The sequence below is a fragment of the Macaca fascicularis genome, chromosome 20 (assembly GCF_037993035.2).
Source record: "Macaca fascicularis isolate 582-1 chromosome 20, T2T-MFA8v1.1".
NCBI lineage: Eukaryota > Metazoa > Chordata > Mammalia > Primates > Cercopithecidae > Macaca > Macaca fascicularis.
In genome coordinates this window covers 15,430,328-15,457,531 of record NC_088394.1, presented here as the reverse complement: position 1 = coordinate 15,457,531, position 27,204 = coordinate 15,430,328, and the positions used below count along the sequence as shown (strand labels likewise).

The 27,204-nt window shown below is 45.4% G+C and overlaps 1 protein-coding gene and 1 pseudogene across 1 annotated transcript; one reads left to right on the top strand and one right to left on the bottom strand.

Annotated features, from left to right (window-relative positions):
- Positions 1-3,855, top strand: LOC102121746 (ubiquitin-protein ligase E3A-like; annotated as a pseudogene).
- Positions 3,856-4,730: 875 nt separating this feature from the next.
- On the bottom strand, positions 4,731-13,797 carry LOC102122124 (uncharacterized). The gene is made up of 7 exons (XM_065536639.2): positions 13,788-13,797; positions 12,742-12,802; positions 12,597-12,632; positions 12,460-12,521; positions 12,248-12,342; positions 10,691-10,761; positions 4,731-8,624 (listed from the first exon to the last, which is right to left on the bottom strand). The coding sequence occupies exons 6-7, from the start codon at positions 10,736-10,738 to the stop codon at positions 5,523-5,525; spliced, it is 3,150 nt and encodes a 1,049-aa protein (XP_065392711.1). The 5' UTR covers positions 10,739-10,761; positions 12,248-12,342; positions 12,460-12,521; positions 12,597-12,632; positions 12,742-12,802; positions 13,788-13,797; the 3' UTR covers positions 4,731-5,522.
- Positions 13,798-27,204: the final 13,407 nt, after the last annotated feature.

The window sequence follows — 27,204 nt, the reverse complement described above, 5'->3', positions numbered from 1 at the left end:
ATGGCCACAGCCTGTAACAGATCACCAGGAGAACCTCAGTCTGACGACACTGAAGCTAACTGAATGAAGCGAGCAGCTGCAAAGCATCTAACGGAATGCCTCATTACCACCTGTGGAAATGAGGCCTGCACGAATGAGTTTTGTGCTTCCTGTCCAACTTTTCTTCCTATGGATAATAATGTAGCAGTTGTTAAAGCCCTCGAGCTTTATAAGATTAACGCAAAACTCTGTGGTCCTGAGAACTCGAAAGGTGCCCCCAACAACTCCTGCTCTGAGATAAAAAATGAACAAGAAAGGTGCTAGAATTGATTTTAAAGATGTGACTTACGCCCCTTCTCGGGGTCATGATGGGCAGCAAGATGGCGTTTGCCAGTAGGGTCGTTCACGTTTATTGCCCAAGAGAAGTGAATGCACGTACTGTCTCTGTACCTAAATGTTCATAGAAAAAAAAGAGTTACTAGCAAAGAACTGGGGTCCAGAGCTGAGGGATTCCAGCCTGGCAGCAGGAGTGTGGCGTCTCAGCAGGTAGTCAAACCACACACTCCTTTTTTTTTTTTTTTTTTGAGACGGAGTCTCGCTCTGTCGCCCAGGCTGGAGTGCAGTGACCGGATCTCAGCTCACTGCAAGCTCCGCCTCCCGGGTTTACGCCATTCTCCTGCCTCAGCCTCCCGAGTAGCTGGGACTACAGGCGCCCGCCACCTCGCCCGGCTAGTTTTTTGTACTTTTTAGTAGAGACGGGGTTTCACCGTGTTAGCCAGGATGGTCTCGACCTCCTGACCTCGTGATCCGCCCGTCTCGGCCTCCCAAAGTGCTGGGATTACAGGCTTAAGCCGCCGAGCCCGGCCCACACACTCCATTAATAAGATTTCCTGACAGAAGAGACAATCCTAAACTCAATGTATCCGAAGCTTTGAGATCAGCAGGGCTACCATCTCACTATTTTGTAATTTCACAACATTCTAAGGGAAGTAAATCACCAGATTTGCTTATGTATCAGGGTCCACCAGATACTGCAGAAATAATAAAAACATTACCTCAGAAATACAGAAGGAAACTTGTGTCTCAAGAAGAAATTGAATTTATCCAACATGGAGGTCCTGAATAACCATGGTGGCTGCTGTTTGTCATCAGACAATAGAATTGTCTTTACAATAAAGGACTTCCAAAATGACAGATGAGAAACTGTATATTAAACACCTTTAATAAATACTATAAAAAAATGAAATATAGAAAATTTAGATGGACACTTGTATTTCCTAATTTATGTATCTTGGGCAGCTTCTCCACAAGCTTACCTAATTATTTATACACTTTATACTTATTAAAGTATACATTTTAAAATGTTAGCCTATTAAAAAAAAAAAGATGTGACTTACTTAGCAGAAGAGAAGGTATGTGAAATTCTTGAATTGTGTAGAGAAAGAGAGGATTATTCCCCTTTAATCCTTGTTATTAGAGGAGTTTTTTCTAGTGCTGAGGCATTGGTACAGAGCTTCCAGAAAGTTAAACAACACACCAAGAAAGAACTGAAATCTCTTTAAGCAAAGGATGAAGACAAGGATGAAGATGAAAAGGAAAAAGCTGCATGTTCTGCTGCTGCTGTGGAAGAAGACTCAGAAGCATCTTCCTCAAGGATAGGTGATAGCTCACAGGGAGACAACAATCTGCAAAAATTAGGCCCTAATGATGTGTCGGGATATTGATGCCATTAGAAGGGTCTACACCAGATTGCTCTCTAATGAAAGAATTGAAACTGCCTTTCTCAATGCATTTGTATATTTGTCGCCTAACGTGGAATGTGACTTGACGTATCACAACGAATACTCTTGAGATCCGAATTATCTGAATTTGTTCATTTTCGTAATGGAGAATAGAAATCTCCACAGTCCTGAATATCTGGAAATGGCTTTGCCATTACTTTGCAAAGCAATGAGCAAGCTACCCCTTGCAGCCCAAGGAAAACTTGGGCTTATGACTTACAAAGTCATAAGCAATGAATTTAACAGTTGAAATCTAGTGAATGATGATGATGCCGTTGTTGCTGCTTTGAAGTGCTTGAAAATGGTTTACTATGCAAATGCAGTTGGGAGGGGAAGTAGACACAAACCACAATGAGGAAGATGATGAAGAACCCATCCCTGAGTCCAGTGAGCTGACACTTCGGGAGCTTCTGGGAGAAGAAAGAAGAAACAAGAAAGGTCCTCGAGTGGACCCCCTGGAAACTGAACTTGGTGTTAAAACCCTGGATTGTCGAAAACCACTTATCCCTTTTGAAGAGTTTATTAATGAACCACTGAATGAGGTTCTAGAAATGGATAAAGATTATACTTTTTTTCAAAGTAGAAACAAAAAACAAATTCTTTTATGACATGTCCCTTTATATTGAATGCTGTCACAAGGAATTTGGGATTTTGACAATAGAATTCGCATGTACAGTGAACGAAGAATCACTGTTCTCTACAGCTTAGTTCAAGGACAGCAGGTGAATCCATATTTGAAACTCAAAGTTAGATGTGACCTTATCATAGATGATGCACTTGTCCGGCTAGAGATGATCGCAATGGAAAATCCTGCAGACTTGAAGAAGCAGTTGTGTGTGGAATTTGAACGAGAACAAGGAGTTGATGAGGGAGGTGTTTCCAAAGAATTTTTTCAGCTGGTTGTGGAGGAAATCTTCAGTACAGATACTGGTATGTTCACATATGATAAATCTACAAAATTGTTTTGGTTTAATCCATCTTCTTTTGAAACTGAGGGGTCAGTTTACTCTGATCGGCATAGTACTGGGTCTGGCTATTTACAATACCTGTGTACTGGATGTACATTTTCCCATGGTTGTCTACAAGAAGCTAATGGGGAAAAAAGGAACTTTTCGTGACTTGGGAGACTCTCATCCAGTTCTATCTCAGAGTTTAAAGAGGGAATGTGGAAGATGACATGATGATCACTTTCCAGATATCACAGACAGATCATTTTGGTAACCCAATGACGTATGATCTAAAGAAAAATGGTGATAAAATTCCAATGACAAATGAAAACAGGAGGGAATTTGTTAATCTTTATTCTGACTACATTCTCAATAAATCAGTAGAAAAACAGTTCAAGGCTTTTCGGAGAGGTTTTCATATGGTGACCAATGAATCTCCCTTGAAGTACTTATTCAGAACAGAAGAAATTGAATTGCTTATATGTGGAAATCGGAATCTACATTTCCAAGCACTAGAAGAAACTACAGAATGATGGTGGCTATACCAGGGACTCTGTTCTGATTAGGGAGTTCTGGGAAGTTGTTCATTCCTTTACAGATGAACGTAAAAGATTCCTCTTGCAGTTGAAAATGGGCACAGACAGAGCACCTGTGGGAGGACTAGGAAAATTAAAGATGATTATACCCAAAAATGGCCCAGACATGGAAAGGTTACCTACATTTCATACTTGCTTTAATGTGCTTTTACTTCTGGAATATTCAAGCAAGGAAAAACTTGAAGAGAGATTCTTTTTTTTTTTTTTTTTTTGAGACAGAGTCTGGCTCTGTCACCCAGGCTGGAGTGCAGTGGCCGGATCTCAGCTCACTGCAAGCTCCGCCTCCCAGGTTTACGCCATTCTCCCGCCTCAGCCTCCCGAGTAGCTGGGACTACAGGCGCCCACCACCACGCCCGGCTAGTTTTTTGTATTTTTTTTTTAGTAGAGACGGGGTTTCACCATGTTAGCCAGGATGGTCTCGATCTCCTGACCTCGTGATCCACCCGTCTCGGCCTCCCAAAGTGCTGGGATTATAGGCTTGAGCCACCGCGCCCAGCCAAAGAGAGATTCTTGAAGGCCATCATGTATGCCAAAGGATTTGGCATGCTGTAAAACAAAACAAAATGAAACAAAAAAGGAAGAAAAAATTTAAAAATTTTAAAAATATAACAAGAAGGATAAATTTTTGGTGGTGATAGTGTCTGGTACAAAAATGCTGTAAGTTAGTGAACTACAGTAGTCACCTATGTCTGTGCCTCCCTTCTTTATTGGGGGCATGTGGGCTGGAACAGCAGATTTCAGCTACATATATGAACAAATCCTTTATTATTATTTTGTGTGTGAAAGTGTTACATATTTTTTCACTTGTATATACACAGAGAGGTTTCTCTGAATATTTATTTTAAGGGTAAAATCACTTTTGCTTGTGTTTATTACTGCTTGAAGTTGAGCGTTTTGAGTATTTAAAAAATAAATGCCAACAGAACTACTCTCCCAAGGAAAATAGTACCACCATTTGTAGACAATGTAACCTTCAAGCCTGTGCTACTTTTTTGTCCCTGTATCTAAATCAAATCAGGAACTGTATTTTTTTTTAAATGATTTGCTTTTGAAACTTGAAGTCTTGAAAACAGTGTGATACAATTACTACTGTTCTAGCCCCCAAAGAGTTTTCTCTGCAAAATCTTGAGAATCAATAAAGATGGAAGGGAGAAACTGGAATGTTTTAACTGCAGCCCTCAGAACTTTAGTAACAGCACAACAAATTAAAAACTCATGCCACAGTATGTCGTCTTTGTGTGTCATGCAATGAACTGTTTCAGTAGCCAATCGTCTTTGTTAGTGTATGAAAGGACAGGGATTTTTGTTCTTGTTGTTATTTTAAGCTTACTGGGGAAAGTGCAGTTGGTAAAATGAAATGGTAGTCAAGCCTACTGCAACAAAGTTAGGAAGTCTGTTGTTTATTATAAACAAATAGCATGTGAAAGTGCACTTCAGATAGATTTTTTATTAATTACTTATTACCTAGATTTTAAATAGACAATCCAAAGTCTCCCCTTCCTGTTGCCATCATCTTGTTAAATCAGCCATTTTATTGAGGCACGTGGTGAGTGTTGCAACACAATGACAAAGATGGCTACTGCGCCTTGTGTTAATTAATCATACAGTCAGCTAACCTGGAAGTGAATGAAACTATTACTTCTAAGAATTACCTTGTAAAGCCCCACCAGTAAAATTTAATTCAAAACATGTTAAACATTACTTTCATGTACTATGGACAGGTACAAATAGGATTAAATTACTGGATTTTCAGAAGTAAGTAGTTTTCCCTTTCCTAGTCTTCTGTGTACGAGATGTTAATTTCTTTTATTGCATTAAGAAGTAAAAGAGTTATGTATTTTAACTAAAACAAAAAAGTAAAAACAAAACAAAACAAAAAACAGACAGAAAATAATCACCTAGAGAAAATAGTACAGGTCCCAGGGGACACGAGACTGGAAGTGTCTGTCGTCGCAGAAAATCATCAACTGGAGAAGGCGAAAGAGGTACCAGAAGACACTCGAGGGGAGGTGTCTGTGGTCCCAGAAAATCATTGGCTTGAGAAACTGGTTGGGGTCCCAAGGGCCACTCAACTGCAGGTGTCTGTGGTCTCAGAAAATCATCCCCTGGAGACAGTGGCTGAGGTGCCAGAAGACACTCGAGGGGAGGTGTCTTGGTCTCAGAAAATCATTAGCTGGAGAAAATGGCTGAGGTCCCAGGGGACAGTCGACAGGAGGGATCTATGGTCTTAGAAAATCATCAACTGGAGAAGGTGGAAGAGGTACCAGAAGACACTCGGGAGGTGTCTGCAGTCTCAGAGAGTCATCAGCTGGAGAAAACAGGAAAGGTCCCAGGGGACAGGCAACTGGAGGGGTCTGTGGTCTTAGAAAATCATCAGCTGGAGAAGGTGGAAGAGGTACCAGAAGACACTTGGGAGGTGTCTGCAGTCTCAGAAAATCATGAGCTGGAGAAAATGGGAGAGGTCCCAGGGGACAGTCGACTGGAGGGGTCTGTGGTCTCAGAAAATCATCAACTGGAGAAGGTGGAAGAGGTACCAGAAGACACTCGGGAGGTGTCTGCAGTCTCAGAGAGTCATCAGCTGGAGAAAATGGGCGAGGTCCCAGGGGACTGTCTGTGGGAAGTGGTCTTAGAAAATCGTCAGCTGTAGAAGGTGGAAGAGGTGCCAGAAGACACTCGGGAGGTGTCTGCAGTCTCAGAAAATCCTCAGCTGGAGAAAATGGGAAAGGTCCCAGGGGACAGTCAACTGGAGGGGTCTGTGGTCTCAGAAAATCATCAGCTGGAGAAGGTGAAAGAGGTACCAGAAGACACTCAGGAGGTGTCTGCAGTCTCAGAAAATCCTCAGCTGGAAAAGGTGGCTGAGGTACCGGAAGACACTCGAGGGGAGGAGTCTGTGATTTCATAAAATCATCAGCTGCAAAAAATGGTAGAGGTACCAGGGGATACTCGACTGGAGGTGTCTGTGGTCCCAGAAAGTCATCAACTGGAGAAAATGGTAGAGGTCCCAGGGGACACTCAATGGGAGGTGTCTGTGGTCTCAGAAAATCATCAGCTAAAGACAATGACTGAGATACCAGAAGACACTTGACGGGAGCTGTCCGTGGTCTCAGAAAATCATTAGCTGGAGAAGGTGGAAGAGGTATCAAAAGACACTCGATGGGAGATGACTGTGGTCTCAGAAAATCATCAGCTGGAGATAATGGTCGAGGTCCGATGGGACATTCGACTGGAGGTGTCTGTGGTCTCAGAAAATCATCAACTGGAGAAGGTGGAAGAGGCACAAAAAGACACTTGATGGGAGGTGACGGCAGTCTCAGAAAATAATCGGCTGGAGAAAATAGTCGAGGTCCCAGGGGACAGTCAACGGGCGGTGTCTGTGGTCTCAGAAAATCAACTGGAGAAGGTGGAAGAGGTATCAGAAGACACTCGAGGGGAGTTGTCTCCAGTCTTAGAAAATCCTCACCAGGAGAAGGTGGTTGAGGTACCAGAAGACACTCGAGGGGAGGTGTCTGTGGTCTCAGAAAATCATCAGTGGTAGAAAATGGTCGAGGTCTCAGAGGACACTCGACGGGAGGTGTCTGTGGTATCAGAAAATCATCAACTGGAGAAGGTGAAAGAGGTACCAGAAGACACTCAAGGGGAGTTGTCTGTGGTCTCAGAAAATCGTCAGCTTGAGAAGGTGGAAGAGATAGCAGAAGACACTCGAGGGGAGATGATTGTGGTCTCAGAAAATCATCAGCTGGAGAAAATGGCCAAGGTCCCAGGTGACACTTGAAGGGAGGTATCTGTGGTCTCAGAAAATCCTCAGCTGGAGAAGGTGGTTGAGGCACCAGAAGACAATCGAGGGGAGGTGTCTGTGGTATCAGAAACTTATCAACTGGAGAAGGTGAAACAGATACCAGAAGACACTCGAGGGGAGGTGTCGGTGGTATCAGAAAATCATCAACTGGGGAAGGTGAAAGAGGTACCAGAAGACACTTGAGGGGAGCTGTCTGCGGTCTGAGAAAAGCATCAGCTGGAGAAAATGGTAGAGGTCCCAGGCGACACTCGATGGGAGGTGTCTGTGGCATCAAAAAATCATCAACTGGAGGAGGTGGAAGACATACAAAAAGACACCCAAGGGGAGTTGACTGTGGTCCCAGAAAATATCCAGCTGGAGAGAATGGTAGAGGTCCCAGGGGACAGGCGATGGGAGGTATCTGTGGTCTCAGAAAATCATCAACTAGAGAAGGTGGAAGAGGTACCAGAAGACACTTGAGGGGAGGTGTCTGTCGTTTCAGAAAATCATCAGCAGGAGAAAATGGCCACAGTCCCAGAGGACACTTGATGGGAGGTGTCTGTGGTATCAGAAAATCATCAACTGGAGAAGGTGAAAGAGGTACCAGAAGACACTCCAGGGGAGTTGTCTGTGGTCTCAGAAAATCATCAGCTGGAGAAAATCGTTGAGGTCCCAGGGGATACTCTACGGGAGGTGTCTGTGGTCCCAGAAAACCATCAACTGGAGAAGGTGGAAGAGGCACCAGAAGACGCTCGATGGGAAGTGTCTGTGGTCTCAGAAAATCATCAGTTGGAGAAAATGGTAGAGGTCCTAGGGGACACTTGAGGGAAAGTGTCTGTGGTTTCAGAAAATCATCAACTGGAGTAGGTGGAAGATATACAAAAGGACACTCAAGGGGAGATAACTGTGCTCTCAAAAAATCTAATGGTAGAGGTCCCAGGGGACACTTGACTGGAGGTGTCTCTGGTCTCAGAAAATTATCAACTGGAGAAGGTGAAAGAGGTACCAGAAGACACTCGAAGGGAGGTATGTGTGGTCTCAGAAAATCATCAGCTGGAGAAAATGGTAGAGGTTCCAGAGGACACTCGACTGGAGGGGTCTGTGGTCTCAGGAAATCATCAACTGGAGAAGGTGGAAGAGGTACCAGAAGACACTCAAGGGGAAGTGACTGTGGTTTCAGAAAATCATCAGCTGGAGAAGGTGAAAGAGGTACCAGAAGACACTCAAGCAGAGATATGTGTGGTCTCAGAAAATCATCAGCTGGAGAAAATGGTAGAGGTCCCAGGGGACACTCGAATGGAGGTGTCTGTCGTCTCAGAAAATCATCAGTTGTAGAAGGTGGTTGAGGTCCTAGGGGACATTCGAGTTGAGAAATAGTCAGAGGTCCCAGAAAACCTTTAGCTGATGGAAGTGGTTGAGCTCCCAGATGATACTGAGATGCAGGAGGCGGCTGGTGGCCCATCCATTGTCTTAAAGGTTCAGCCATGAGGTAGGGCGAGTAGGGCAATCCTGAGGAATGATGATGCTCCACTGCAACCATACTGACCTGTAGGGCAGAAGGAGGAAATGTTTTCACATATATTCATTTGATGGACAAAATTACCACCACCAACACAGGCTGCACCTTCTGTTGCTGGTGATAGTTTTTTGCACCTTTCCATCCTCCAGGTTTCAAAATAGCATTATCAGTGTTATAATATCACTCTTCCACTAAGTACTGCCGACAGCTGGGGAATAAAGAAGAGTCACTGGGACACACTGTTGTCTCCACATGCCACTGTGTCTGTCTGCAAATGTAGGCAGGCTGGCGTCCTGCCCCAGGGAAGACAGAGTCATAACAGAGTAATAAAGCAGCATGTTTGAGACACAGGAGTGTCTATGTCTATCCTCATTCCTCCCTCACAGCCATCACCAGAGCATTTTCCTTGCACCAGGTCAACAGACAGTAAGAGAGGCATGAAAAGCCCATTGTCCACACATGTTGCAGCTTCTTTTTGGAGAATGTTTTCCAGGCCTTTTACGTTCTGTCTCTGATTCTCAGAACTCTGCAAGGTCAGTGTGACCACCCTGCTCAAAATCTAAGAAAGCAGAGGTTTGCAGAGGAAGGAGAAAATGTGCCCAGGGTCACAAAGCTTGCAAGACGCCGAGTGGAAGTTGATTCCAGCTCTCCCTGCAGGACCCTCTCATTTCCCCCTCTGTTTCCCTTCTTGACAAAGGATCTTCTTCACTCTGGAGGTGCCACCCATGAGAACGAAGAGTTCTGGGGAGATGTGGATTCCTGAAGAGCTGCAGGGGAACTGGGAGAGGGTTTTCTGAGAGAACAATCCTACATCAAGAAGTCAGTTAGGGCCGGGCGCGGTGGCTCAAGCCTGTAATCCCAGCACTTTGGGAGGCCGAGACGGGCGGATCACGAGGTCAGGAGATCGAGACCATCCTGGCTGACACAGTGAAACCCCGTCTCTACTAAAAAATGCAAAAAAACTAGCCAGGCGAGGTGGCGGGCGCCTGTAGTCCCAGCTACTCGGGAGGCTGAGGCAGGAGAATGGCGTGAACCCGGGAGGCGGAGCTTGCAGTGAGCCAAGATCACGCCACTGCACTCCAGCCTGGGCGGCAGAGCGAGACTCTGTCTCAAAAAAAAAAAAAAAGAAGTCAGTTAGGCATGGCTGTAATATTTCTTTTCACTCCCAGGTAATACCAAATTGTAAATGCATTAAGACATAAAGAATACTTTTGTCCATGGAAAAATGAGGTGGGAATTCTAAACAAAGCAAGTTTTAAAAATGTGTTTGACTTCAAGTGTACAAGTCCCATCATGTGTAATCATAGGACTTGGCAGCTGTTGAAGGTACAGAGGCCACACAAGAACCAGCGTAGCTGAGCATCATTTAAGGCCTTCATTTGGAATTGTCCCTTGGTAATAAGTTACATTCACTCTTCACTAACTCACACTCGGGACCTATTTGCTATTACAAATATGGAACCTCTGACACTGAGAATATTAGATCAGGGGCACCACTGGGTGGGGATGAAGGTGTTTTTGCACCACACAGTTACCAAGAGGGATGGGACTGTGATGGACTGTGGAATTGGCCTTGTCAAAGAGCATTCGAAATTGCACAAAGCACAAATTAATGTTGGATTAATGAGTTTTCACTATCTTCTGGGAATACAGCAGATATTTCAAATGTTAATCTCCTACCTTAGAGCAGAAAACAAACAAAATCACAGCAAAAGAAAGAAAACCCCACATATTTCAGAAATGAGACCTCACAACATCTGGAGTAAAGAGGGTTAGTGGGAGTTCACTGCACCATGAGACCTACAGTAGTAGAGGTCAGTGGCACCTCCTCGTGTTGGTTCTGGAAACAGAACAGTAAAAGCCCTTCAGCCCTCGGCCCCTGAGCATTTATGGATTCTAGAGGTGCCACCAACGATGATCAGCTGGGAACGGAGAAGCCTGAAAGCTCATGGGGAAGAATTTGCTTCTGAAAAAGTCCAGACAGAAAAGGCACCACAGAACCCACAGAGCAGAGGCCAGGCCAGGAGAGGGCGTTGTAGGAAAAGACCAAAGTGTCCTGATATAGGAAGAGTGAAAACCACCCCAGCATTTACCTTTGTCTTCTCTGTGTTTCCAGCTGGGACGCAGCTGCTGTTCCTCATGGGAACCGAATGAGGTCCTGAATCTGCTAAGGGCCAGAGAAGGGAATGGGGCTAAATCTGGCTTGCATGTTCTGTGCAGAGTGAGAAACCCCCCACACCCTCCACTGCCATCTCACTCTCTGCCACACAGGTCCCTTACCACAGGGGCAGGGTTTCTTGACCACATGCCTCAGAGGAATCTGGAGCCCTTGGGGCCCTCATCCTTGAGGAAGACACCACAGAGCCCTGGTCCAGGGGTATTCTTAACTCTCAACAGGCTGTGAACAGGTCGGGCTCTAACCAGCTGGAAATGAGCTCTAAATCAGTACATATCAGAGGAACTCACTCATCATGTAAGCACAGACCCAAAATTAAAATAGGAACAGCCATGTTTGGAAGAGTATCAGTAAACCCTGGATAGGAACAACACTGCGCCTCTTCTTCAAGCCATAGGGGCATTTAAAATTCTGTGGATTCATAGTTAATCTAACTTTCATACCTGGCCAGGTATTATCAATACTTATGAACAGAAATGGACATAAAAAGATGAACAGTCATGAGAAAAGGTAAGAGCTACAGAAATTAACTGGAAAGTTTTAGGGTTACACTTCAAATGTTAGAGGAGTAAGATTACATAGAAATTTAACTTGCTAACGGAGTTATATAGTTGACAACAAACAACTTAAACAAACAAAAAGAATGAAGGAAGTTCCAAAAAGTGTAAATAAATACTTCTTCTTCTTCTTTTTTTTTTTTTTCTGAGACAGAGTCTCGCTCTGTCGCCCAGGCTGGAGTGCAGTGGCGCAATCTCGGCTCACTGCAAGCTCCGCCTCCCAGGTTCACACCATTCTCCTGCCTCAGCCTCCTGAGTAGCTGGGACTACAGGCATGCGCCACTGTGCCCAGCTAATTTTTTTTGTATTTTTAGTAGAGACGGGGTTTCACCATGTTAGCCAGGATGGTCTCGATCTCCTGACCTTGTGATCCGCCCACCTTGGCCTCCCAAAGTGCTAGAATTACAGGCGTGAGCCACTGCGCCCAGCCTGCTTCTTTTCTTAAAGCAGATTTCATGCTACAGTATTGATCCATGAAGACATGGCCAGAAAATCTGTGCTCTCATCCCCAAATGTGGCTCCCATTCTAAAGTGCTATTGCTGTTTCCTCAAATGAAAGAAAAATAATGCCTTTACACTGAGTCAAGACGGAAAGGGGAGCCAGCCCATTTGCCTTCTAGGCTCATCTCCTCAGTTAAAAGGAACCACGACATCAGGGTGGGGCAATGTCCACAGTCGGTGGAGCGGCCTGAGCTCCACCATTCACAGGGGACCAGCCAAGAGCCATTCAGCTAGGGCACCTGAGATAAATAGGGTCCTGTCACCCAGTGGGACAACTGTTCTCTTTGTAAGTGCTTGGAATTGTTTCCAGGAAACATAACAATTACCCCACCCGAGCCCTCACCCCCAAAAGGAGAAGCAGGGTGTGTGGATTGTGCAGCAGAAGTTAAGCAGCTGCCTTCACAGCGAGCTCCTACCTCTCCAGAGACGGTTCTTTAGGCCCGGTCATCCCTGGACTGGCTCCTGACTCATGTGTCTCTCTGGCATTCTGTGCTTTTCCCTCATTTCACACCTACAAGACAGAGGAAGAATTGACTTGAAGAATTAAAACACCAAGTTCTTTACTAGACACTCAAAGCTTTATCTTAAAACAAACACATCCTTTAAAATGTCCATCACAATGACCTACCCGTGCTGCTTGTAGGCAGCCTTCCTCTCAGCCATCTCCCTCTGCAAGGCTTGAGCACAGACCTGTGGGGAGAAAAATACATCCACGTCCTGACCTGGCAGACTATGTCCAAAAGCAAGGAAAACAAACAAACTTACCCAGTTGTCAAGAGCCTTTCTTGCATAAGGGGTGATCTGAAAAAGCCAACACATGAGAAATTGAATGTTGAGAGAGTCTAAGGGCCGTGGCATCATCTGCATCAGCACTGAACAATCCTACAACCCTGGGGAGGAAGGTCCTTACTTTGCATCTGTAGGAGTCCTCTGTCCGCCACTGCAACTGTTGCATGTCTTGAAACATTTTCCTGTGGATTACAATCACTTTCATCAGATAAAGCACCACTCTCAGGATGATTTTAAATAAGCTGCCATGTTTCTGTTATCCTCACAACTGTACCCTTACATAATCTATCCATAGCTAGAAAACATACTTCAGATGGCTATAAAAGTACAGTCTGGGCCAGGCACGGTGGCTCACGCCTGTAATCCCAGCACTTTGGGAGGCTGAGGTGGGTGGATCACAAGGTCAGGAGATCAAGACCATCCTGGCTAATACAGTGAAACCCCATCTCTACTAAAAACACAAAAAATTAGCCAGGCATGGTGGCAGGCACCTGTAATCCCACCTACTCGGGAGGCTGAGGCAGGGGAATCGCTTGAACCTGGGAGGCGGAGGTTGCAGTGAGCCGTGATCACACATTGCACTCCAGCCTGGGTGACAGAGTGAGATTCTGTCTCAGGAAAAAAAAAAAAAGTACAGTCTGATCCAAACTGTTGCTATATTGATTTCTCCTCTTTTGCTTAATGCCTGCTAACTTCTGAGTTGACAATTTCCTTCCCCATTCTCAGCATACCCCTAATTCGTCCTTCATTGGGCATCTTTTATCATAAAGCTCTATTCTCTTTGTATTAATATCCTTGCCATGTTTCACAGAGCAGAAACAGCTGGGCTTATAACAGGCATAGTCCTTTTGAAGGATGGGGTTGATCCTACAACAAGACACTTTCCTAAGGATGACAACAACTCGCACCACCCCTAGAATGGCTGGTATGAACCGAGTTTCCACACAGTCTAGCTGTTAATGGGGTCAGGAGACGTTTTGCTACTTCACATCTTTTGGTCACTGGTAAATCTTAAGGTACTTTGTTTTCTCTTTTGTGAATTCTCTCTCTCGTTCTCTCGATATGTCTTCTGACCATTTGTTTCTATTTCTGTATTTACTGGGTCTAAACATTGTACAAAGGTTAAAAACAACACCCAAGAGGGTGGGGTTCAGTTTCTGAACTCACTTGTAGGTGCGTATTTTTTTCATAACCAATTTCCCATTTTCCTCTGCGTCTGAGAGCTGCCTCTCCTTTTCTGCTTGCTCACATTCTTTCATTCTCAGCTTCCTGAGATGAGAAGGGACAGAAATGCACACACATGATTCACTAGCCTGCGTGGGATCCTCTCTGCCCTTCTGGTATCTAAAGGCTGTGATTCAAAAGTCTCTCCCGCAACCTTCCTACAAATGAACCAACTGATTCTCACAACCGAAGGGAGAACTGACACCTCCCCTTGAGAGACAAAGAAAAATCACACTCTGGACTGCTGGCAAGTCACCTGTCATTTCCAGCTCATCTTCATAGTTCTATAGTCCTATTCTTTAGTAAATAAAGACTATTAAAAGCTTCTATGAGGTGCACTATGTGTGTCTCTGGGGTCAGTTTTGTGCTTCACACAGCGAAAGCCCATTTTAGTTCAGTGTGAAAAACCAGACCTCCCCAACTCATCACAACTAACTCCATCGGGAGCAGAGGATTGCTCCTCATCTGACTCCTCCTGTGGGAGACCCGATTCTCAGTCAGAGGCTGATGCCAGAACCCAATCAGTCTCAGAGAGATCCTTCCAGAATATGGTGTCATTAACCCTGCAGTTCGCTACTGCATTTTGCCATGATTCAGGACTGGAACTCTTGTCATTGACTTTAAAGATCCTGGTTGAGAGAAAAGGCAATCTGAATGCTGGGTGCATCTATTGAATTAGAAATGATCGGAATGGCTCCTAAGTCAGGGTGTTATGTCCTGAAAACCATCCACCCTGGTGCTGACTGACTCTAATAAGGTTCAGTTCACAGTGAGGGTAGAAAAAGGAAATGGCCTAAAAAGGTAGGTTTGCTGTGTTGCCCTCACACGACTTGATTCATGGTCCTGATCCTAAGGATCTCACCTGATACTTGATTTTATAGGAAGGATGTATAAAATTCCAAGAACCCTAGGAAACAGGGACAAACACACTTCAAAGAGAAAGTTAATGCACTTGTCTCTGACCACAGGGCATCCTTTAGCACATGCTGTCTGGAGTGGCCTTAAGCACGGAGTGTGTGGTGAGGTCCTGAGGATGCAATGGGAACAGGGTCCTGTTCCCCCTTTAAAGGAGCTCACAGTTTAATGCAAATGATAAGCCAGAGAGGACATCACTACTCCTGCTGTGCACTTGGGAACTAGAAACACAAAACCTGACTCTGGAGGGAAGCTAAGGAAGCGTTCTGCTCTTGAGTTGACGCAAGTGCATCTGAAGCTTCTGATCTCCCATAAGAACAATGGGGGACACCAAACAGAATATAAAACCCATGATTGAATGCATCAAATTGCTAACACGGCAGTAAAGAGACACGAGGTCAAGATGGAGAAGAAGGAAACCCAGGACGAAGGTCGGCCTCGCATTTGGAACCCATTTCCCTGAGTTTCATTGCTGAATTCCAGAAGGGACTATGAGATGCAAAGAATCAGAGCAGCTTTTGTACACATGCATGGGATTAGATGGAAAAGAAGTGGATTGAGGGTCTGGCAATGAAAGTGACCCGTACTGAAGTCCACTGGCTCTGGTTGAGACCCAGAAGAGTCACACACCAGAATAGAGGTGGACAGGAAATACCCTGGCCTTTGCAGGGACTGAGCCTGCACTGATGACCTTAATTGCTGCCTGTATGGAGGACCCCTGACCAAGCCCCAGAAGTGGGCTCCCATCTGTTCTGTGGCAGATAACACGCTAGTGTGCCTTAATTCACTGCTGAATATTTTTCAACAAGTATCTCACATTTAACAAGAAAAGATCAGTCATATGGCAGCAAAATACAATGTAATATGACCAAAACGTGAAAGACTGTGAAAATGAATCTGGAGGTGACCCAAACATCAAATTCAACAATCCAGGCCGGGTCCGGTGGCTCACTCTGGGAGGCTGAGGCAGGCGGATCGCCTCAGGTCAGGAGTTCAAGACTAGCCTGGCCAACATGGTGAAATCCTGTCTCTACTAAAAATACAAAAATTGGGCCGGGCGTGGTGGATCACGCCTGTAATCCCAGCACATTGGGAGGCCGAGGTGTGCGGATCATGATATCAGGAGTTCAAGACCAGCCTGGCCAATACGGCGAAACCGTGTCTCTACTAAAAATACAAAAATTATCTGGGCATGGTGGCATGTGCCTGTAGTCCCAGCTACTCGGGAGGCTGAGGCAGAAGAATTGCTTGAACCTGGGAGGTGAAGGTTGCAGTGAGCCAAGATCACACCACTGCACTCTAGCCTGGGCGACAGAGTGAGACTTTGTCTCAAAAAAAAAAGAAAAAAAAAATTGGCCAAGTGTGGTGGCACACACCTATAATCCAAGCTACTCGGGAGGCTGAGGCAGAATTTCTTGAACCTGGGATGCAGAGGTTGCAGTGAGCCAAGATTGCGCCACAGCATGCCAGCCTGGGTGACAGAGTGAGACTCTATCTCAAAATTAAAAAAAAAAAAATAGTGGTGGCTCACGCCTCTAATCCCAGCAGTCTGGGAGGCTGAGGCGGGTGGATCACCTGATGTCAGAAGTTGGAGACCAGCCTGGACAACATGGTGAAACCTCATCTTTAGTAAAAATACAAAAATCAGCTGGGCTTGGTGGTAGGCACCTGTAATCCCAGCTACTTGGGAGGCTGAGGCAGGAGAATCACTTGAACCCAAAAGGCAGTGAGCCAAGATTGTGCCATTGCACTCCAGCCTGGGCAACAAGAGCAAAGCTCCATCTCAGGAAAAAAAAAAAAAAAGAGAGAGAGAGAAAGGAAAACCAATGCCAGTACTAGCACCTCCTGTTCCCCCCAAAAAAATTACAAACAAGAATGTAGGAAGGGAAAGGAGTTATGCAGATTAAACTAATCAAGCAGAAAGGACAAACTCAATTTTGTACCCACTGAATTTGCCACAAATATTGCAGAAAATATTCTCAAGGATATTACAGTTGTCTACTTTGATTGGCACATGGTTCATACAACAGTGTTTGTGTCAAGGCACATCTTACCCTTCCTCGGTAGTCTTCCTCTGTCCATGGATTTGGTAATGACTGTTGACCTTCATTGTCACCTTATGGACCTCAGCTCGAACTTTGGCTTCCATATATCTCCATGAAGTAAAGAGGTCTTCCAGGCCAATTTTAATTCCTGGAAAGGAAGAAACCCTTTTCTTTGTGTGCATACAAGTGGACCTCAGCCCTTGGTGAGGGTGAAGAGAGAAGGTGAGAAACCTGAGGGCAAGAAGCTGTTCTTTCCCTTTCCAGGTCAAACTCATTTCCATGCTATGGGGATTCCAACAGAGCCATACCTTCTTGGCTACGGTTATTGGACCTCCAGGCTCTCCGCTGTACATCCGTAGATCTGTCATGTACATTTTGTAACTTTAAGACAGTCTTGAGGAAAGACACCTGGGAAACAATAATTTAAGAATGACTGCCAGGCACGGTGGCTCATGCCTGTAATCCCAGCACTTTGAGAGGCCGAGGTGGGTGGATCACGGGGTCAGGAGTTCAAGACCAGCCTGGCCAAGATGGTGAAACTCCGTCTCTACTAAAAATACAAAAATTAGGTAAGCCTGGTGGCGCACTCGTGTCGTCCCAGCTACTCCGGAGGCTGAGGCAGGAGAATCGCTTGAACCCGGGAGGTAGAGGTTGCAGTGAGCTGAGATCGCACCATTGCACTCCAGCCTGGTGACAGGGTGAGACTCCATCTCAAAAAAAAAAAAAAAAAAAAAAAAAAAGACATGAATATACTTCACACAACTGAACTGTACACTTCAACAGGGTTAGACGGTAATTATCATGTTATTAAATATTTTACCACAGGTTAACATGTTTCACAACTTGAAAAGGATGCAATTACCTTTGGCTCTCTGAGTTCCAGAATTTGTAACATTTCACCCCCGCTCTGGAGCATCTTCCTTCTGTCCCTGTTCTACTCAGAGTCCACTTTCCCTTCCCTGACATCACCCTCATTGAGGCTGGTTTGAACCTAATGCAAAACATTCTCACTAACGACTGAATTCCCGCCAAGATTTCCATATTGTCACTGTATGATTTTAATCTTCTAAGATATTAAATATTTGTTCTCATCATATTTTATTTATTATTATTTTTTGAGACGGAGTCTCACTCTGTTGCCCAGGCTGGAGTGCAGTGGCCGGATCTCAGCTCACTGCAAGCTCCGCCTCCCGGGTTTACGCCATTCTCCTGCCTCAGCCTCCCGGGTAGCTGGGAGTACAGGTGCCCGCCACCTCGCCCGGCTAGTTTTTTGTATTTTTAGTAGAGACGGGGTTTCACCGGGTTAGCCAGGATGGTCTCGATCTCCTGACCTCGTGATCCGCCCGTCTCGGCCTCCCAAAGTGCTGGGATTACAGGCTTGAGCCACCGCGCCCGGCCTGTTCTCATCATAGCTATGACACAATGCAAATCCCGTCTCAGATGTGGGTCAGATACCTCTGAATTTCCTGAAGTAGTCATGGAAATAACTTTTTTTTTTTTAACTTTCTTTTTTTTTTCTTTTTGAGATGGAGTCTCACTCTGTCACCCACGCTGAAGTGCAGTGGCGCCACCTTGGCTCACCACAACCTCCACCTCCCAGATTCAAGCGATTCTCATGCCTCGGCCTCCCAAGTAGCTGGGATTGCAGGTGCCCGCTACCATGCCTGGGTAATCTTTATCTTTTTAGTAGAGATGGGGTTTCACCATGTTGGCCCAACTGGTCTTGAACTCCTGACCTCAAGTGATCCACCTGCCTCAGCCTCCCAAATTGTTGGGATTACAGGTGTGAGCCACCACACCTGGCCTGAAATAATATCTGTCAAATTCTTTGTAGAATTTGTTTTTTCTGATTTCTGCACATAGGATAAAAAACAAAACATGTACTAGGATTTCGAGAGAAGCAATGGGTAACCTAAAAAGATGAAAGAGCAACCACATCTATCCCACAGCTACTGCTAGATTTCATAAGAAAGGTAGCTGGCCCAGTTTGGAGCTAGGAGAATGTCAACCACATGAAGAAATGAGAAGTGAAGAAACGCTGTCATGCATGAACGTTTCATGGCACCCACGATGTCCCTCCTTAGGAGGTAATGAGATAGATGACTAGATGACTAGATGACAAGTAGAAAGATGAGAAGGTGCAAAGTTGTCCAAGCCAAACAGCTCAACTGAACTTTCCTTAATGGAATTTTTAAAAAGTGGTAAATTTAAAAACTTCCCCTGGCTCACGTGGTGGCTCACACTTGTAATTCCATCACTTTGGGAGGCTGAGGTGGGCGGATCATTTGAGGTCGGGAGTTTGCGACCAGCCTGGCCAACATGGTAAAATCCCGACTCTACTAAAAATACAAAAATTAGCTGGGCGTGGTGGTGGGCACCTGTAATCCCAGCTACTTGGGAGGCTGAGGCAGGAGAACCGCTTGAAGCCAGGAGGTGGAGGTTGCAATGAGCCGAGATCACACGATTATACTACAGCCTGGGCAACAGAGGGAGACTCATCTCAGAAACAAAACAAACAAAAAAAGTCCTCCAATTTATACCGAAAATTCTCTTTTCAGGACTAAGTGGAGTAGAGAATGTTAAATTGGGCCTAGATACCTTCATAACTTATATATTTTCTGTTTTGTACATATCTTGGAAGGCAGTGCCAAATGATGTGTAATTATCTAAGTTGTAAAAATCAAACATACTTCCTCTTTCCTTGAATATCAAAAAACATTGTGGTATTAGTACTTTTATCTTGGATCATTGTTCAGAAGGATCTTCAGCCCCCAGACAACCACATTTTTACTGTCATGAATGGCAAGAGAAAATGTAGTTTCATGAATGGCAAGAGAAAATGTAGAGCTCAATTTACCCAATGGACAAAAGGCTCAAAAGGCAAATTATGGCACAACTTAGCAGCCAAATTCTTATCAAGTACAGACTTTTGACATGCTGATTGCTCTCCAATTGCAACTGGGAACATGCACTTTGACTGACGTCATTCGAAAATACCCTGCCCAGACACATTTACCCATTGCTTCTCTCAAAATCGTAGTACATGTTTTGTTTTTTATCCTATGTGCAGAAATCAGAAAAAACAAATTCTACAAAGAATTTGACAGATATTATTTCAGGCCAGGTGTGGTGGCTCACACCTGTAATCCCAACAATTTGGGAGGCTGAGGCAGGTGGATCACTTGAGGTTCTAAGAGATCACTTGCAGTTCTAAGAGATTCTCTGGGGCTTTCTCTGCATCATGAGACGCAGCGCAGTTCTGCCCTTCACCTTCCTGCAGTTTGTCACCTTGTCCCTATGATCTCAGAGGAACTTTGTCTCAGGCCAATTGTTTGTTCCTTGGGCTCTTTCATTTCCCCTAAAAATCATTTGCTGCCCCTCTAAATTGCCTACATCTCTATCTATCTTCCTTTCCCCTCAGAAGAGGGTGCTCTTTAAGCATCAACCATCTGGCCCTTCTAGCAGCCTCATTTTTCAGCTGGCTCTCATGTTTGTACCTGTTCTATGTTTTTCTTCTCCTGTTAAGCTGTCTGTTGTCAGCTCATTTCTGCAGTGAATCTTTAGAGAGGGGAGTGGAAGCTTTCCTTCCACCCGTACGATAGAATTATAAAGCAGAAGAGTTTAGAAAGAATTTCCTATTTAGGGATGAAATTTCATACTCCATTTCTGATAAATAGCACAAAGGTTAAAAAAACTTATTTTTGACCAAAAGCTCTCCTGACATTCTATTAAACAAACACCAACCTATTTAATTTTCATAATGTAAATGGCAGATATTTTCATAATTCTTATGCTAATAAATCATTTCCCTGATTTTTTGGGTAAAACCACATATTTATAATGAAGTCCAGAAACATTAATTGTTTTAAACAATTTCTTCTCATTTGTGATTAAAAGTATATCTCTACAGAAAGTTAGTATACTCACACCAAAGCTAGTTTTCCAGAGGAAAATGCCAAGTGTAGAAATTCCCAGAAACACAATAATGATAGCTATCCAAGGAATTCCAAAAAAGTCAGGCCCAGGCTGAAAATGGTCAGGCAGAGAATTGATAACCTGAAATAATAATAGTAGAAATAACGAAAAGGTCAATGACACTGACAATATTTCAGTCAAAAAGAATCATCCTTAGAAACCGTTAACCTCCTCCAAAATGTAACCACATCCCTCAGATATCAACATGAGATGCCACTGCTACAAAAAAGAACAGAAGTTACCAGTCTCATGTTTTTTGGATGGCTGGTAGTGTTTTTAGGCATTGCAAATGTGGGGTGTCTTTTTTCTTGGTATAAAGCAGGGATATCCAATCTTTTGGCTTCCCTGGGCTATATTAAAAGAAGCAAAGTTGTCTTGGGGCACACATAACATACACTAACAATAGCTGATGATCTAAAAAAAAAACTCTTTTTTTTTTTCTTTGGAGACAGTCCTGCTCAGTTGCCCAGACTGGAGTGCAGTGGTACAATCTCGTCTCACTGCAACCTCCAGCTCCTGGGCTCAAGCCATTCTCCTGCCTCAGCCTCCCCAGTAGCTGAGATTACAGGTCCCTGCCATCATGCTTGGCTAATTTTTGTATTTTATGTGGAGACGGGGTTTTGCCATCTTGGACAGGGTGGTCTCAAACTCCTGACCTCAGGTGATCTGCCCGCCTTGGCCTCCAAAGTGCTGGGATTACAGGCATGAGCCACCGTGCCTGGCCAAAATCTCATAATGTTTTCACAAAGTTTACAAATTTGTGTTGAACTGCATTCAAAACTGTCCTGGGCCACATGCAGTCTGTCACCCATGGGTAAGACAAGCTAAGTATAAAGTCATTATCTTTTCTTTCTTTTCTTTTTTTTTTTTTTATTTTGAGACAAAGTCTTGCTCTGTCGCCCAGTCTAGAGTGCAGTGGCACGATCTTAGCTCACTGCAACCTCCACCTCCCAGGTTCAAGCGATTCTCCTGCCTCAGCCTACTGAGTAACTGGGATTACAGGTGCCTGCCACTGCGCTCTGCTAATTTTTGTATTTTTAGTTGAGACGGGGTTTCACCATCTTGGCCAGGCTGGTATCGAACTCCTGACCTCATGATCCACCCACCTTGGCCTCTCAAAGTGCTGTGATTACAGCCTGGCCAGTAATTATCTTTTCTTTATTTACTTATTTTTTAAATTGATGTATAACATTGGTTGTATTTATCACATTATCACATGATAAAAGAATCCCTCTGAATCATACTTCTCTCTTGGATTATGTGAATCTTTGTCATTTAAAACTCAGCATAAGTAAAAAAAAAAAAAAAAAATACAATGAAGAGATGACTTCATTCACAAATAAGTATCAAATTTTAGTGCTTAAAAATTACCAAGGTGGGCCAGGCGCAGTGGCTCACGCCTGTAATCCAAGCACTTTGGGAGGCCCAGGCGGGTGGATCACGAGATCAGGAGATCGAGTCCATCCTAGCTAACATGGTGAAACCCCATCTCTACTAAAAATACAAAAAATTAGCAGGGCGCGGTGGCACGCACCTGTAGTTCCAGCTACTTGGGAGGCTGAGGCAGAAGAACCGCTTGAACCAGGGAGACAGAGATTGCAGTGAGCCGAGATCATGCCACTGCACTTCAGCCTGGGTGACAGAGCAAGACTCTGTCTCAAAAAAAAAAAAAAAAAAATTACCAACGTGGAGATTATGAAAATGGCAAAATGGCATGAATAGTGTGGAATTTCTCTAAGATTGTTGATATTAATTCCATTAGACTCTTATGCGAACCACATCACAATTGTAACCACGTTACAATATGGTAAAGCCCTGTCTCTACTAAAAATGCAAAAAAATTAGTCAGTCGTGGTAGCATGTGCCTGTAGTCCCAGCTACGTGGGAGGCTGAGACAGGAGAATGGCTTGAATTCAGGAGGCAGAGGCTGCAGTGAGCCAAGATTGCACCACTGCACTCCAGCCTGGGCAACAGAGTGAGACTCCATCTAAAAAAACCAAAAAAACAAAAAAACAAGAATTACACATCCGTGACCTTTTCCGTGCAACCACATACCTCCTAATAAATAGGATGGATTTTATTTCCGAACTCCACTGACGTGGCCCCAGTTACAAGATTCGTTGTGGCCAACAGGATGTGAGCAGGAGTGATGTTTGCTACTTCCAAGCAGCGACCCTAAAGCATTTCCATTTCTTTTTTTTTTTTTTTTTTTGAGACAGAGTCTCGCTCTGTCGCCCAGGCTGGAGTGCAGTGGCCGCATCTCAGCTCACTGCAAGCTCCGCCTCCCGGGTCTACGCCATTCTCCTGCCTCAGCCGCCCGAGTAGCTGGGACTACAGGCGCCCACCACCTCACCCGGCTAGTTTTTTGTATTTTTTAGTAGAGACGGGGTTTCACCGTATTAGCCAGGCTGGTCTCGATCTCCTGACCTTGTGATCCGCCTGTCTCGGCCTCCCAAAGTGCTGGGATTACAGGCTTGAGCCACCGCGCCCGGCCGCATTTCCATTTCCATTTGCCCTTTTATCTCCTGTGATTAGCCATGAAATGACCCTACCCAAGTTGCCACTGTCTCTCTGGGTGGGAGCCAGACTGAAGACCCATGGAGCACTCAGAAGCAACCAGAAGTCCTGAGTCCAGCTTGGTCCAGCCAAGCCAAGGTGTCCCATGGATCTAAATGTTTGGTCTTGAGAGATACACAAGGAGGTTGGTTGATTCCTCAGGATTTAACTATATATTCTTGAAAACATCTTAATTTTAAATGTTTCTTTCAAGATGGTGAATTAAACAGAGATAGCCCTTCAACAGGTTGAACTCAGCATATACTGAGTCTGAAATGGAAAGGATGGCGTTAGGGAACTGTGCAACAATGGTAATGATTTCAGAAACATTGTGTTGAGCAGAATAAGGTACACACAAAAGAGTACCTATGGCATGGCATGCATCTATATACACGAAATTCCAGAATAAGCAAGCTAACCTATGATAAGAAAGAGATTGGCTGGGGCCGGGTGCGGTGGCTCAAGCCTGTAATCCCAGCACTTTGGGAGGCCGAGGCGGGTGGATCACGAGGTCAGGAGATCGAGACTATCCTGGCTAACACGGTGAAACCCCATCTCTACTAAAAATACAAAAAACTAGCCGGGTGTGGTGGCGGGCGCCTGTAGTCTCAGCTACTCGGGAGGCTGAGGCGGGAGAATGGCATGAACCCGGGAGGCAGAGCTTGCAGTGAGCCGAGATCACGCCACTGCACTCCAGCCTGGGAGACACAGCGAGACTCCGTTTCAAAAAAAAAAAAAAAGAAAGAAAGAGATTGGCTGGGAAAAGGGAGAGTTCACTTTCTGGGGTGACGTAATAGTGTAGATCTTGGCTGGGCACGGTGGTTCACGCCTGTAATCCCAACACTTTGGGAAGCCGAGGTGGGAGGATCACTTGAGGTCGGGAGTTCAAAACCAGCCTGACCAACATAGAGAAACCCCATCTCTACTAAAAATACAAAATTAGCCGGGCGTGGTGGCACATGCCTGTAATCCCAGCTACTCGAGAGGCTGAGGCAGGAGAATCGCTTGAACCTGGGAGGTGGAGGTTGCGGTGAGCTGATACTGTGCCATTGCACACCAGCCTGGGCAACAAGAGAGAAACTCCATCTCAAAACAAAACAAACAAACAAAAAAATAGTGTAGATCTTGAAAGGGGGTTGGGTTATTCTGGTGTATGTACTTTTCAAAGTTAGTAAACTTACCCTTAAGGTTATATATTTTGGCCCAGTGCTGTGGCTCACGCCTGTAATCCCAGACTTTGGGAGACTGAGGCAGGCAGATCATAAGGTCAAGAGATAGAGACTATCCGGGCCAAGATGGTGAAAGCCCATCTCTACTAAAAATACAAAAATTAGCCAGGCGTGGTGGTCTGCGCCTGTAATCCCAGCTACTCAGGAGGCTGAGGCAGGACAATCGATTGAACCCGGGAGGCAGAGGTTGCAGTAAACCAAGATCTTGCCACTGCACTCCAGCTTGGGCGACAGAGTGAGACTCTGTATCAAAAAAAAAAAAAAAAAAATCGTCAAACAAGATGACACAAAACTCAAATGACATTTCACTTTGTTTTGATTCGTTGTGTTTGAGACAAGAGTGCAGCGGGGCAATCTGGGCTCACTGCAGCTTCCAATTCCTGGGCCGGAGCGATCCTCCCACCTCAGCCTCTCCAGTAACTGGGACAACAGGTGCGCACCACCAGGCCCGACTGATCTTTTTTTGGCATTTTTTGTAGAGATGGGGTTTAGCTATGATGCCCCGGCTAGTCTTGAACTCCTGGACTCAAGTGATCTGCCCACCTCGGCTCCCTAAAGTGCTGGGATTACAGGCCAGAGCTGTGTAATTTCATGCCGCGTGACACGGCCCAATAACAAGGAAGAAACCCCGCGGGTCCAGCGTCTACTCACATAGGTCGACTGATGGCTGAGAAATCCCAGCAGGAGGAGCCAAAAGAGCAGCCACCGCACCCGCATGTCCCGGTCCTCTCAGGGCGCCCTGAGGCGGCCAGGACAGAGGTGGGGGTGGCTTAGGGCGGGGGGAGGGAAGGGGATGGGGACGTGGGCCGGATCTGACTTGGGGAGGGGGAGGGGAGGGGAGGGAAGGGAAGGGAAAGGAGGAGAAGGGGGCTGTTGGGCACCTGGAGGAGGAGGAGGAGGAGGAGGAGGAAGAGGAGGAGGAGAAACGGGTGTGGGAAAGGATCCGGTTCAAAATAAGTTCTCAAGTACTGGTGGAAGGTTTAGCTACAGGTCAGGGAGAAGGTCAATCAGAGAAGCAACAGGACGCGCGGGGCAAGGGAGCGGGAGGCTCAGGAGCAATTAGATGGGGCCAGGGCTCTGCTTTCCAACAAACCTTCTTCCATCTGGGCGCTGCCTTAACAACCCTGGGGCTTAATACTCCCTCTCCACCAATCCCCGGACCCGGAACGTGGTGCCTCACAGTGGACATTCCACAGAGCGCCGGCGTCCTTCCAATGCCCACTCCTCCATCTCAGCCCCCCACACTCCTCCCAAGGACAGGTCCTCTGTGGAACCTTCACAAACCTGATTTCTGGTCCTCCCTAACCAGCTCCCTGTCCCTGCTTCTGGGCGGCTCCCAGGGTTCCTCAAGGTCAAACTTGGAGGCAAAACATAAAAAACAAATGATGACAGGACGACAGGAAGAACCTCATACCCAAGCAGAGTGCGAGGTTTTATAGTCCCCGCTCATCCATTCATATCCTAAGCAACTAAACATCAGTAGGATGCAGAAGGTCCCAATAGTAAACCATCTCCATCACATCCATGTAGCCATCCATCCATCAACCTGTATCTCAGGAACAAATGTTGTAGATACATTCATTTTAAGCATGCATAGCACGTTTACAAAAATTCACCTAACTTATTTTGTTGCAGCAAATCTCAATATATTTCAGAGGAATCAAATCACACAGCATGTTTCTGATCATATAATTGTGCTAGAAGTCAATGAATAAGGCCAGGTGCGATGGCTCATGCCTGTAATCCCAGCACTTTGGGAGGCCGAGGTGGGTGGATCACGAGGTCAGGAGATCGAGACCATCCTGGCTAACACGGTGAAACCCTGTCTCTACGAAAAATGTAAAAACTTAGCCGGTCGTAGTGGCGGGCGCCTGTAGTCCCAGCTGCTCGGCAGGCTGAGGCAGGAGAATGGCACGAACCCGGGAGGTGGAGCTTGCAGTGAGCCGAGATCACGCCACTGCACTCCAGCCTGGATGACAGAGCAAGACTCCGTCTCAAAAAAAAAAAAAGAAGTCAATGAATAAAAGTTAACTCAAAATTATTATTTGCTTGGAAATTCAAAGTGCCCTTATAAGATATAAACATAAGAAAGAATCCAAAATGAAACAAGACTGCCTTTAAACTCAATGATAAGATCATAACATGGCAATAAAATGTCTCCCTCTGGCCTGGGAATTCCACTCTGTAGCACAAGGTTGTGTGGTCTCAAATCACCCCTACCCCACATAGACGTTTTCACATCTGAAACAGAGTGATGATGTCACTTATCTATATCACCTTACTGCCTGTGAGTGTGGACTTTAAATTCTGAACCCAAATGAGGGGGAGAAAACCAAGTTGACTTTCATGATTGACCTACCAGGGATGTCCAAGGAATCTGTGCATTTCAAGGAACAAAGTTCATCAGCTTCTCTCCCAGGGGATTTGGCTACAATACCCAGAGGGTTTGGCAGCATCATGAGTGATGGGTGGGGAGTGCCAAGCAGGTGGGCAGGACCCAGGGGCCTGGTGACCAGGACAAACCCCCACTGTCCATCACCTTTCCTGGCCCTGTCCTCAGCTAAACTTCCCAAAGGCCTTCTTCTGCCCGATCACACAGAGTGCGCCCAAACTCACTCAGGCCTCTGCCAGCTGAAAACC

What these genes read in the sequence shown, in the direction of transcription:
- LOC102122124 (XM_065536639.2), bottom strand. Translation starts at nt 10,738, where the DNA reads ATGAGGAACAGCAGCTGCGTCCCAGCTGGAAACACAGAGAAGACAAAG. An exon ending in GAAACACAGAGAAGACAAAG is followed by an intron (nt 8,625 to 10,690) that starts GTAAATGCTGGG and finishes TCTGCCCTACAG; the next exon opens with GTCAGTATGGTTGCAGTGGA.